This window comes from Amphiura filiformis, chromosome 1 (assembly GCF_039555335.1).
Source record: "Amphiura filiformis chromosome 1, Afil_fr2py, whole genome shotgun sequence".
NCBI classification, from domain to species: domain Eukaryota; kingdom Metazoa; phylum Echinodermata; class Ophiuroidea; order Amphilepidida; family Amphiuridae; genus Amphiura; species Amphiura filiformis.
In genome coordinates, this window is record NC_092628.1 from 52,822,429 (window position 1) to 52,836,801 (window position 14,373).

Consider the following 14,373-nt stretch of genomic DNA (forward strand, 5'->3'; position numbering starts at 1 on the left):
CCGACAGATAATGCCACCAATCGCTTTTTAACATTGCAAAAGAACAACATTAGATCACAGCTCGAAAATGATCTCCCCCTGTGGAATTCACAGCACTGGTGCCATTACGGAAAGTTCACAGTTCGCCAAGCGTGTGAAAGTCTGACATGTTGGAAAATACCGGATGTCAATTTTGGCCAAAGTGTCAGTGATAGTGCCCTTCATAATAGGGTGATAAATATTTAAATATTATGATCAGAGTTCTTTTCGATATTGTTTAAAAAAACTTTATAATTGTAAATGCCATCTAATGCCATACTGTCAGTAATGTTTTGATGGTCGCACATTATAAATGTCTTCCAGTAAAAGTCTAGAAAAGGTCAATTTGGAGTCACAGATTTCAGTTGATTTCAAACTCATTGATATTATTAATGAGGTACAATTACGTACATATGATTTGTATTTTAGATGATGAGCTTCCAGATTATATCATGGTGATGGTAGCCAACAAAAAATCCAAGGCTCAGATGACAGACGACCTCAATCTATTTCTTGGAGCAAATACAGATTCATTCACATCATGGTAAGTGCAGACTGTATTATTGATACATGCAGTACTGTAGATAATCACTGGAGTTTGACAGACATCTGTCATTGATGTTACATTATACATACCCTATTGTTGCCATGCATACTAGCTCCTATCAAGACCAGGATTTTTTTCTTTAACACACAAATAACATGTATATATTATAGATGGGCTAACAGTAACACACATCCAAAGTCTAGCGCATACAAAAGGGCAGTTCTGGCATTGCGGACATACATTTCACAGACTTTGAGGACCCAGATCTTCTAACTTATGGTGGATGCATATGGATTTTGAACACTTGTATTAAAGGATTTCTGATAGAAGTATAAAACCTGAAAATTTAATTCCAATCCCATTCTCAGTTTGCTTGACAGGTCACAAAAACACCCCCATTGCGGAAGTACTCACAGAAAGTGTACTTTTTGAGGTACATGAGTTTCAGTCAAAATTACTCTGTATACAGATATTTGATGGTACAGATCTTTGATGGAAACTAAACTAGTACAGTTTTGTTTGCATGAGGGACCAAGCTAAAGAAACACAGCAAAGACAAAAATCTGTTTTTTTATCTTACACTAAGTTAAAATTACTCGGTTTTAGCTGTTGCAACGAGTTCCGGATGTTATTTCTAAATAGTGGACATAGATCCATGTAAGGAAACATTTTCAAAACAAAGTATTTATACTAAATTTTGAAAATGTGCCAAATTAGTATCAAACAACAAAAAGAAATGGTACATGGTGGTTGGAAGTGGCATTTTTGGTAATGTTTGTCCGCAACGTGCAATTTTACATATTTGCCCATATCTTGAAAAAAATTTATGTTAGATGAAATTAGGAGGAAGCGTGAAACCATTGGTCCTATGGATAAAAGGGATACAGTACATACATTGTACATCAGGTGTGTGTATAGTGTGTGTATACCTTGTTTCACCTTGAGTTTGATAGTGACATCTGCGAATATGAATGGTCGCAGTATTGCATCATGTGTTATCCTAATTCCAACAGAAAGGAAATTTCTTTACTTTCCAGGCTTAGTAGTTAAATGTTTTAGAAATATAGGTGGGTAGAGAATAGTTGAGATGATTTTTATGAAATTCTCTATAATTTTATGTTTACAGGTTACATGACGTCCTTAGTAAACTAGAAACGGCAACTGTCCAACCAAGCGGAACCACTGCCACCACATCTGTGGCAGCAACCCCGGCTCCTGCTAACACTGCTCCTGTTGCTACAACAACACCAGAAAAGCTACCTGAAACTAGCAGCAAAAAATCCAAGAAATCCAAGAAGAGTAAAGAGAAATCAGGACATCACAAATCAAGCAAGCGGAAAGACAAAGACAAAAATGGTAGTAGCAAAAGACTACAGCATCAGAAAAGGTTGCTGTACCTTTGGCAACTACAAAATCACATGAACCAGCAGCAGCACCACCAGTGGCAGTTGCAGAAACAGCTGCCCCTGCTGCAACAGCATCAGGACATGTGCCACCAGAGACACCTGAAACAGTCCCCAAAATAGTCCCACAAGTATCTTCTGCAGAACAACCAACAGAAGCAATTATCTCATTAAATCCAGAAACACATGACTTTCTGGATGAAGAGATTGATCAAGAAAGTAAAAAGGAGGATAAATCGAAAAAGTCAACGAGTTCCAAGACTGTACCAAAGACTACTTCTAAATCACCCATTAAAAGTATGACATCTCCTGTTAAAAGTATGACATCTCCTGTAGTAGCCTCTTCCAAGACTACTGTAAAGGCAATTGCTAGTTCCCCACCAGCTGAACAAGTGACAAAGAGGACAGTGGAAAAGACTATTGTGACCAGACCTAGGTCGTCATCAGCAGGAGCTACATTGTCATCTGTAACTGTGGTAAGACAATGATTTGCTCATATAGCTGCAACTATAAATAGTATCATTTTGCAAAGTGTTTTTTTCAGGATTGAGAAACAAAATCAGAACCAGACCCAAATAAGGTACAATCCAACATTACATGTTCGAAAACAAGTTATAGAGTTCACTGAATCCATTTTTTGCTTTGAACAATTTCGTAACACTTGAGTACTTTTTCCACTAGTCTTCAAGACTAGTGGAAAAAGCACTTCCTGAATTTTCTTCAAATTTTTCACTTGGGTACTTCTTCCACTGAAGTCTTCAATTTCTCTCATGACACATACACAATTAACGGTTGACAAACTGACAACTTTGAAAGTTGCAGATATTACAAAAAATATTGCTTTTTTATTGAAATCAGACAAGATAATTGGATTTTTAAATGAAACTGACAATTAAGTTTTCCAGTGTAATTAAGTATTTACCCCTAGGATAATAATTATTATTAATGACCTGGCAGATTGACAAGGAAATGCAGGCAAGGGTGATTGGCATTAGTGACATAATTTATTTTGCTACAGCTCTTCTTTATTATATAAAATAAAGGGACATACAGACCAGTAGTATATTTTGATTAAGGCCCTTTGAAAATTAGTATTTCCTATTCTGTCCAGGCTAATTCTGTCAGTCCAATAATTGAGAGTAAATTATTGTACAATTGTGTTTGGGAGTGGCCTTCTCTCCTTTCTCCTTTTCCTTGCTATATTCTTCCATTTCTTGCTTTATTTATCAAAGCTATCTGGGCCAGCATGCATCTTATAAGCCTACACTGGCTATCCAGGCTTGTGCATTTTTATTGTATGAGCTTGTTGGTCCATGGATTTCTCATGGATTAGCATGTGTCCCTCATGGACCAACCTGGGTAAACAAACTCCCTTCCCAAAACCCAAGAAAAAAGGGCGTATTGAAGTTAGATTTCGCCTTTTAACCTCACCATAATGCTACACTGGTGCTTGCAGATCTCAGAATTTTGATGAATGTGTAATTAGCTGATTTATAACGTGTACGCACATGATATCATCACAACAGCAATTATATGCAGCCGAGATCGGTGACTGGGCCTGGTGGCACCTGCACGTACATGTACATTCATGTTTTAATGAGATTACATCATGGTCATTTCACGGGTGTGTAGTTCACTATTTGATCTGATCCAAGTCAGTAGAAATTTTTTCGTGGGCATGTGGTTCTTGGGAGGTGACAATTTTCAATTGGGCAACAGATCGGTTGCAGTGGATCCACATGTCCCCACTTTTCAGTTTGTTTGCATGTTTATAATAAATGACTAGACTGGTACTACAATCAAGGACAAAAATAAAGTTTGCACTTTCTGGCACCCTAAATATAAATCAACCCCCCCCCCATTCTTCTGACATCGGGTAATAATGAAAAAGGAAAGGTTTTTACTTCTCATCAAACAGTCTCTCTGTCTGGTAATGAAGAGTTCTAGCATTGTTTATTTTAGTTTACATATTTATGACCCAACACGAGTAAATGATGCACATTGAGAAAAAGTGCAACATTAATTTGGATATTTATTTTATGAAAAGTGAAATGAATTAAGGCTGCTGATTTCATGTTCACTGATCTAATCTTGGGGAACCATTTTATTTATTTTTTTAAATGGTATTTCTTCATGGCCCTTTAAAAGTACACAACAAAATTTGAGTACATCTAATCATTTCAAAGACTAATTTGAATTTAAGAAAGTGAGTGACATATGAAAGGTGAGAGTGATTTTAATAAATTAATAGAGTTATATAAGCTGTCAAGTAAGTCAAAGCAATTAGCAGGGACATGTTTTTATTACTTTTGGAATACCATTTTATTTTCTAAAGCTAAGTATGTATTTTATCTAACATCAATGGCGGGAAGTTGGAAGACAGTTGTAGAAGACTGGGATATTGAAGAGTTAATTCCTTGTGCATGAGAATTTCAAGCGGACTAATTTTTGGCAAGCTTGCAAACTAACACATCTGTTGGACTCAAACTTGCATCATCTCGCTCACAAACCATCCATAGACTAACTTTATTTCTCACAATGTACAACCCATGTTCAATGTTTAATCTCTATTCTTTCCTTATATCAGGTGCCTAAACCAGAGAGAAAGCGTAAGGGTCCTGGATCTGTGGTGGGTCAAGTCATACAGGATGAAGATGATGAGGATGATGGACCACCTCGACGCAAGAGGGTAGCAAGCACTGTGGAGCTACATAGAAGGTATCTATGGCTCTTAATTATTATTGATGCTCTGATTTGGAGGGGAAAGTGGTTGATGGTGATTGGCCAACAATCAGGATAGCAAGACTAACAAAGATTCTTGTGATTGTTAAAATTAGCAGATAGGCGAGATCTGCTTGTTCTCTGTTGACAAGGGGCAGTCTTCAGTGAACAGCTCTTTTCAGAGCCATCAGTAGGCAAGGGGCAGCCTGCATGTCTCATTCTTAGGTACTTTGTTCTGAAGAAGTCAGAAAAGCTACTGAAAGCTTGATAGTTCTAAACTTGTCCGACGGCAAACCGGCTAAAAACTCTTTAATTGTTATGAATTCCCATCGTAAAAGCATATCCCACAAATTGTGAACTGTGTTAGCTTGAGTCATACTGGTGATATGAAATTATGAGCAGTTTCACTGGGTAAAATCCTCAAGAGTCAAAAACCAATGTGAAATTGTCCAGTTGAAATCCATGCGCTCCCTATGGAAGACAATACAGGGGTGTGAATTTCAAATTGGGTTACGTGAATGGGCGACTCCTTTTGAAATCTACACACCCTTTGTGGGAGATTAAGGTGCAGGGGTGTATGGATTTCATCTGGAATAACCAAATATAGTTGTATCAACCATTTAATCATTTTGCAGGTTTCCTTTTGATTTACACGGCCTTTAATAACCAGATTAAAACCCAAATGCTACAGCACAAAGGAGAGATGATTTATTTTAATTTGCAAGAAGTAAATTTCCTTAAAATTACTTTTGAAAATGAATTACATTTTCAGTATTTAACAATCTTTTAGAAAATTCCTGTTTGTGATATTTCAAGAAGGTTGTATGTACCACTAATTGTACGGCTTACAATAAGGCTCACAATGTAAATGCAAGAAATGTACTCTAGAAAATCAATGTAAGGGATGGACAATTAATAGCAATTAAATATAAACATCTTCAGCAGCAGTTTAAATTCCAAACTTATATTATATAACCTTGTAAAAACACAAATGTTGTATGTACAAGCCAAGGTTCCATGCAGGTTAGTGCAATGAAGTCATATGAACCATTGTGTGACATCACAATGGTTCATACAACTTTCTTGTTCTCACCATTAAAAACGGCTTGTACATACAACATTTTGATTTTTAAAGTTTGTAAGGTTTATATGAAGTTTGGAATTCAAATTGTTGCTGAAGATGCCTTTCATCCTTTAGTATCTAGTTTTTGCACACAAAGATGTAATACAACTTTCTACTTTACATATGACATTTTTGCACTAAGCCTTACACTCACCATGATAATTCTAATGGAGATTGGAGATTTGACATTTTATTTATTTTATTAAGAATTAATAAGGGATCTTGAATGAGCGTTTTGAGCGTTTCGCCAGTATTTTTTGTGGGACATGAGAGCACATCAGACATATCGAATTGCATTCTGAATACGAAGAATGTCTTTCTGATATCAAATAATTTTCATTTTTTTAAATTCACGAGTTCATACAAATTTTATGACAGATTATTAACATTTGATATTTTTCACATTTTTGATATATAACAGTCCTCGAAGTAAATTTGATAAATCTAATGATATATTCCTAAAGTGTATGTAGCTGGGAGAAAAGGCCGACGATCAATTGAAAATTTTGACCTTTCATATTGAAGATATGGATTTTTTTCTCAAAAAGACCAATTTTATTTTGGTGTTTTGGGGAAAAAAATCCATATTTTCAATACGAAAGGTCAAAATTTTCAATTGATCGTCAGCTTTTCATCCCACCTACATACACTTTAAGTATAAATCATCAGATTTATAAAGTTTACTTCGAGTACTGTTAAATATCAAAAATATCAATTTTTAATCATTTGCCATAAAATGTGTATACATTACATTGCGAATTTCAAAAAGTCTATTTGATATCAGAAGGACATTCTTCATATTCAGAATGCAATTCGATATGTCTGATGTGCTCTAATGTCCCACAATAAATACTGTCCAAACGTTCATACCCCATCCCTTATCTCTTTTAAGATTTGTAAAATAGCTTAAAATATGTGCATTTACCTATAGATGTTTTTTTATAATCCATCAAACATCAATTTTGTCAAAATGACGCAAACAACTATATTGCACTCGCCCGTCAAGATAATGTGTTGCGTGATTTTCTCAAGGGTCAAAATCAAAAGTCAATTACCATTGATTGATTGTATACGGCCTGTGAAATTGGGGAAGAGAGAACATTGAAACTTACTTCTAAAAATATTTTTCTTTTATAGGCCCTCATTGCCAGTTGCTAAGCAAGCCAACACTTTCCTGCTAAAAAGGCTGTCTCAGCTGCGCAGGAGTCTACAAAAAATGTGGTTGTTCACTCTGCTGCGGAAATATCCAGATCTGTCCCAATGGTAGTGCAGAGTAGGCCAAAGATGGCTCCGAGCCGCTTCAAATTACTTAGGTAGGTAATGGCAAAGAATATTTGCTTGATATTATGAGCCTGATCATAATATGGCACATAGTAGCTGGAATAGAGGGGAGCGTGGCCTAGCGGTTAAGGCATTGGACTGTGAATCCGGGGGTCAAGGGTTTGAATCCCAGGTCCGCCTGAGCTTGGCTAGCTCTTTGTGTCCTTGAGCAAGGCACTTCACTCTACTTGCTTAATGCTTCGGAGGGCACATTAATATAAGCTGTCGGTCCCGTGTACATGAATATTTTCTCACATTAATCTAGTGTGCACGTTAAAGAATGTCACAGGCTATTCGAAAAGAGCAGGGGATCATCCCGGTACTGTTGACTGTACTTCAAAAATACACTCATCTACTCTAGGTTCCAGAGTAAAAATAAGTACAGCTTGTCTGTATGCAGTGCGATAATACTCATACATATGAGGGAGGCACTTATAAGAAAGAAGAAGAACGAGATCTGATTGCGTTCGCCTGCGACCGCGAGCATGCACAGCCAGCAGTGACAAATGAATCTGTGAGAACCGGAAGTGATCCCTTAATTACCTTTGACCCCGCAAAAATATTACATAGTGCTTAGGATGTCAAAAGGAATATTCCTGGTGAATTTCAGCTTAATCGGAACTTATACATGGATTTTGATTTTTTTTAAATTTATGATTGACCTTTTGACCCCCTTAATGACCTTTGACCTCAATGAAAAAAAAACCTTATCTACATCGACAAAATGCATTGTTCTAATTTTAATTAAAAATTTTTACTATGGTTAGTTGTTGAGATAAAAATTCTTAAAGTTATTTAGCTAAAAACAGGAAGTGACCTCTTAATGACCTTTGACCCCCAAAATAAAAATACCATGCATACATCAGGTAACACTAATTCATGTATGATGATTATATTACTCTGGTCTGTTTACATTTTGAGATAAAAAAAATTTAAACTTTTTTGATAATTTTGATTTTTTACCGGAAGTAACCCCTTAATGACCTTTGACCCCAAAACTGTAGGCATCCTAAAGACCCTAGCTAGTAGCGATGCATGTGTGCTAATGGCGACTTTCTGCTATGTAATTTGTAAAGACAGTGATTTTTTGAATATTTTTTACAAATTTTTCAGACTATTTACCGGAAGTGACCCCTTAATGACCTTTGATCCCAATTCTGTGAAGGACTTTTAGACACTGGCTATAGGTGATGTATGTGTGCAAGTGACGTCACGATGCTATGTTATATGTGGGAGGAGTAGCATTTTTAGTGAAAATCACGGTTTTGGCCACTGACCGGAACACGGCCCTGCACTTCTTAGATCGCCTTGATAAGAGTTCGAAGCCCTGTCGTCAACAGAGGGCAGTAAACTCGAGGTAAAGAATAGCCCATATCGCGCTAATGAGCTGGGCAGTAACCGTAGAAAAAGCTCGTTTCTGGCGAAAATTGACAAGTAACTTGCACAAATTTCTAGATACAGTTACTATAAGGTCGTGCGATGTATTCAAACCATTTGTTAACCATTTCTTTTTAGGGAGCAATAATTATTTATCATGAATATTATTGTCATGTTGATGACATCATAGTTACTCGCATTTTGTTCATTTTTAAATTTTGAAACATTTAACGCTCAAAAGTCACACAAAATCAATCACATTTATTTTTCTTTATTTCACCAGAGTGTCCTTGCCAAGATTCTAGCATCAGACCATGCGCTTTCTCAAGATACAGCCTTCATAAGTGTTAGGTCACTTCTGTACAATTCTTATAATTTGTTTCATGCATACAAATAGCGATGCACGTTTTTGTTGTGTTTTTGATAGGTTTTCATGTCCGATTTTAACGATAAAACATTATTCCCTATAGAAAAACAATATGGCAAAAGATACAACAGTTTGTAACATTCTCCATGAACTTAACCATCTATGTTTGGATTGTGATGTAATTAACGTGTGTAATGAGATTTTCTCTTTCTGAATCTGACTTGTAAAATATTATTTTTCATCACAATTTCTCATCAAATTCATACATTTCTGGGTCAAAAGTCAGGTAAAACACTTTGTGGTTTTGAAATTTAGTTTAGAAATAACGCTAATAAAACCATTTGGGTTGATCAAGCAGTTGCTTTTTATGATTTTCAAGGCAATATGCATAAATGATGAATCTGCATGTACATAATTTTTCACTTCAGTAAGCTCGTCTTTTGACCAACGTTCATTATTGATCACGGGTCATTGTATGCGATTGACATCAAAGAACCACATGTGTATGAGCTTGTGCATTGAATTGAATTACACAATGGTTATTCAGGTTATTGATCGCTAGATGGAAGCGAACATGATACATATTACGTAGGATTCCATGCCTCTGCGGGGATTTGAACCCTAGCGACCAGAACTATGAACACTTTGAAGTGTTAGGACATTGCAGGGCCGTGGGAAGTGGATGACATTTGATCGGAAGTTGATCATGTGACATCTGTGGCACCACCCAATAGTCCTAGTGACCAACTATGATCAACATGGCTGAAAGCATGTGGCTACGATGGCTGATTTAATGATGTTGACATGATGTTGACAGAAAGAAGAAGAAGAAGAAAGAAGAAGAACGCGGTAAAAAGAATGCACAGCGCCGATGGCGGCTGTGCAAGAAGAAGAAGAATAGCTGCAACATTATGCAAGTTTGTCCTCCTAAGTCAGTAGTTTCTGCAAATTTGAAACAATTATACTGTCTTTTTTACTTGAAAGATGAATGTTTTGGAATCTGTCTGCTTTTAAAGTAAAATGCATTACATGTATCTACAAGCATATAACAGCAGCTACAACTGTATCTATTACCGTATTGGTCCGAGTATAGTCCCACCCGTTTTTTATGTGAAAATTTTTCACAATTGGGGGTGGGATTATACTCAATTTCAAAAAAAAAAAAAAAAAAATTTTTTTTTTAAATTTTTTTTAAGTTTATTTTTTTCCGGTTTTGGAGTGTCCCTGGACCTAGACCTAGATGCTAGGATCATTCATGGTTGACCTAAAAAAAAAAAAAAAAAAAAAAATTCAAGATATTTTGTATTTTTAATATGAAAATTGATAATTTGTATTCATGTCATACTCTATTAATGATTTCAAAATGCATTGAATTTGAACCCCTTAATGACCTTTGACCCCAAAACTGTAGGCATCCTAAAGACCCTAGCTAGTAGCGATGCATGTGTGCTAATGGCGACTTTCTGCTATGTAATATGTAAAGACAGTGATTTTTTGAATATTTTTTACAAATTTTTCAGACTTTTACCGAAGTGACCCCTTAATGACCTTTGATCCCAATTCTGTGAAGGACTTTTAGACACTGGCTATAGGTGATGTATGTGTGCAAGTGACGTCACGATGCTATGTTATATGTGGGAGGAGTAGCATTTTAGTGAAAATCACGGTTTTGGCCACTGACCGGAAGTGGATGACATTTGATCGGAAGTTGATCATGTGACATCTGTGGCACCACCCAATAGTCCTAGTGACCAACTATGATCAACATGGCTGAAAGCATGTGGCTACGATGGCTGATTTAATGATGTTGACATGATGTTGACAGAAAGAAGAACTAGATATGGTTGCGGTCGCCTGCGACCGCGAGCATGCACAACCGCCAGGTATTTTAGGGGGGGGGGCTGATGCAAAATAAAAAAATGACCCCTTAATCTGTGAGAACCGGAAGTGATCCTTTAATTACCTTTGACCCCGCAAAAATATAACATAGTGCTTAGGATGTCATAAGGAATATTCCTGGTGAATTTCAGCTTAATCGGAACTTATCGTGGATTTTGATTTTAAAAAAATTTATGATTGACCTTTTGACCCCCTTAATGACTTTTGACTTCAATGAAAAAAAAACCTTATGTACACCGACAAAATGCATTGTTCCAAATTTTAATTAAAAAATTCTACTATGTTTAGTTGTCGAGATAAAAATTCTTAAAGTTATTTAGCTAAAACAGGAAGTGACCCCTTAATGACCTTTGACCCCAAAATAAAAATACCATGCATACATCAAGTAACACTGATTCACGTATGATGATTATATTACTCTGGTCTGTTTACATTTTGAGATAAAATTTTTTAAACATTTTTGATAATTTTGGTTTTGACCGAAGTAACCCCTTAATGACCTTTGACCCCAAAACTGTAGACATCCTAAAGACCCTGGCTAGTAGCGATGCATGTGTGCTAATGGCGACCTCTGCTATGTAATTTGTAAAGACAGTGATTTTTTTGAATATTTTTACAAATTTTTCAGACTTTTACCGAAGTGACCCCTTAATGACCTTTGATTCCAATTTTGTGGTATAACTTTTAGACAGTGGCTATAGATGATGCATGTGTGTAAGTGACGCCACGGTGCTATGTAATATGTGGGAGGAGTAGCATTTTTAGTGAAAATCCAAGTTTTGGCCATTGACCGGAAGTGGATGACATTTGACCGGAAGTTGATCATGTGACATCTGTGGCACCACCAAACGGTTATACTGACCAAGTATGGTCAACATGCCTGAAAGCATGTGGCTACGATGGCTGATCATAGTGTTGACAGAAGAAAGAAAGAAGAACTAGAGCAACTGTGCCCTTTGCAAGGGCACAAGGTAAGTTAGGCGGATGACTGTGACGATCTGATCAAGCAGCAACACTGTGCTGGATAGTATTAACTTGACCTTTGACCTCTGTATGTCCCCTTAATGACCTTAAATGAATTTTAAAATATTTAAAACATCTTAAGAATGTCATAAGGATCATTGCATTTAAATTTCAGCTCAATTGAAGCATTTTGAAAACTTGACCTTTGACCCCTTTATTGCCCCTTAATGACCTTAAATGAATTTTAAAATATTTTCAACATGTTTAGAATGTCATAAGGATCATTGCATTCAAATTTCAGCTCAATTGGAGCATTTTGGAACACTTGACCTTTGACCCCTTTATGACCCCTTAATGACCTTAAATGCATTTTAAAATGTTTTTAAAATGTTAAGAATGTCATAAGGACCATTGCATTGAAATTTCAGCTCAATTGGAGCATTTTTAAAAACTTGACCTTTGACCCCTTTATGACCCCTTAATGACCTTAAATGAATTTTAAAATATTTTTTATATTTTTTTAATTTCATAATAATCATTGCATTTAAATTTCAGCTCAATTGGAGCATTTTGATAAACTTGACCTTTGACCCCTTTATGGGCCCCTTAATGATATTAAATAAATTTTAAAATATTTGAAACATGTTTAGAATGTCATAAGGATCCTTGCATTTAAATTTCAGCTCATCAGCTCAATTGGAGCATTTTGGAACACTTGACCTTTGACCCCTTTATGACCCCTTAATGACCTTAAATGCATTTTAAAATGTTTTTAAAATGTTAAGAATGTCATAAGGACCATTGCATTTACATTTCCGCTCAATTGGAGCATTTTAAAAACTTGACCTTTGACCCCTTTATGACCCCTTAATGACCTTAAATGAATTTTAAAATATTTTTTAAATGTTTCAAATGTCATAAGGATCATTGCATTTAAATTTCAGCTCAATTGGAGCATTTTGATAAACTTGACCTTTGACCCCTTTATGGGCCCCTTAATGATATTAAATAAATTTTAAAATATTTGAAACATGTTTAGAATGTCATAAGGATCATTGCATTTAAATTTCAGCTCAATCGAGCATTTTCGGTTAAAATGACCTTTTTTGACTTCTGTGACCTCTTCGCTTACCTATGACGTTAAACAACATATAACTTTTTGTAGCCAGCTACCCAATACTGCTTGTGACCGAGTTTGGTCGAAATCCGATCAAGGATGTGGCAGAAGAAGCAAATTGTGAGAAAGAAGAAAGAAAGAAAGAAAGAACTAGATAACTGTGCCCTTTGCAAGGGCACGAGGTAAGTTAGGCGTATGACTGTGATGACATCATCACGCAGCAATACTGTGCAACGTTAAATTTGACCCGACCTTTGTCTTCGGTTGACCTGTTCGGTTTCATATTCTGAGCAACGTTAAATTTGACCTCGGATGACCTTTTCGGTTTTACATTCCCCAAGTGTTAGGGATCATTTATCGCAAGTTGCAGCCTGATCGGAGCAACTTTAAATTTGACCTGACCTTTGAACTTGGATGACCTTTCCAGTTTCATACTTCTCAAGTGTCAGGGATTATTTTCCCCGAATTGCAGCCCAATCAGAGCAACTTTAAATTTGACCTGACCTTTGACCTCACATGACCTTTGTGGTTTTATACTCCCCAAGTGTCAGGGATCATTTTCCCCGACTTACAGCCTAATTGGAGCAACTTCAAATTTGACCTCACTTGACCTTTGCGGTTTTATACTCCCCAAGTGTCAGGGATCATTGTCCCCGAGTTACAGCCCAATCGGAGCAACTTGTAATTTGACCTGACCTTTGACCTCACATGACCTGTGTGGTTTTATACTCCCAAAGTGTCAGGGATCATTTTCCCCGACTTACAGCCTAATTGGAGCAACTTCAAATTTGACCTGACCTTTGACCTCACATGACCTTTGTGGTTTTATACTCCCAAAGTGTCAGGGATCATTTTCCCCGACTTACAGCCTAATTGGAGCAACTTCAAAATTGACCTGACCTTTGACCTCACTTGACCTTTGTGGTTTTATACTCCCAAAGTGTCAGGGATCATTTTCCCCGACTTACAGCCTAATTGGAGCAACTTCAAAATTGACCTGACCTTTGACCTCACTTGACCTTTGTGGTTTTATACTCCCAAAGTGTCAGGGATCATTTTCCCCGACTTACAGCCTAATTGGAGCAACTTCAAAATTGACCTGACCTTTGACCTCACTTGACCTTTGTGGTTTTATACTCCCAAAGTGTCAGGGATCATTTTCCCCGACTTACAGCCTCATTGGAGCAACTTCAAATTTGACCTGACCTTTGACCTCACATGACCTTTGTGGTTTTATACTCCCAAAGTGTCAGGGATCATTTTCCCGACTTACAGCCTAATTGGAGCAACTTCAAAATTGACCTGACCTTTGACCTCACTTGACCTTTGTGGTTTTATACTCCCAAAGTGTCAGGGATCATTTTGCCCGACTTACAGCCTCATTGGAGCAACTTCAAATTTGACCTGACCTTTGACCTCACATGACCTTTGTGGTTTTATTCTCCCAAAGTGTCAGGGATCATTTTCCCCGACTTACAGCCTAATTGGAGCAACTTCAAATTTGACCTGACCTTTGAC

The 14,373-nt window shown here is 36.7% G+C and overlaps 1 protein-coding gene across 1 annotated transcript in view; it reads left to right on the forward strand.

Annotated features, from left to right (window-relative positions):
- Positions 1 to 14,373, forward strand: part of LOC140148709 (zinc finger CCCH domain-containing protein 14-like) — a 76,038-nt gene that overhangs the window by 4,125 nt on the left and 57,540 nt on the right. Inside the window, 6 exon segments of the mRNA XM_072170753.1 lie at positions 448 to 562; positions 1,692 to 1,944; positions 1,947 to 2,444; positions 4,556 to 4,686; positions 6,950 to 6,987; positions 6,990 to 7,125. Of these exon segments, the coding sequence (XP_072026854.1) occupies positions 448 to 562; positions 1,692 to 1,944; positions 1,947 to 2,444; positions 4,556 to 4,686; positions 6,950 to 6,987; positions 6,990 to 7,125 (1,171 nt within the window).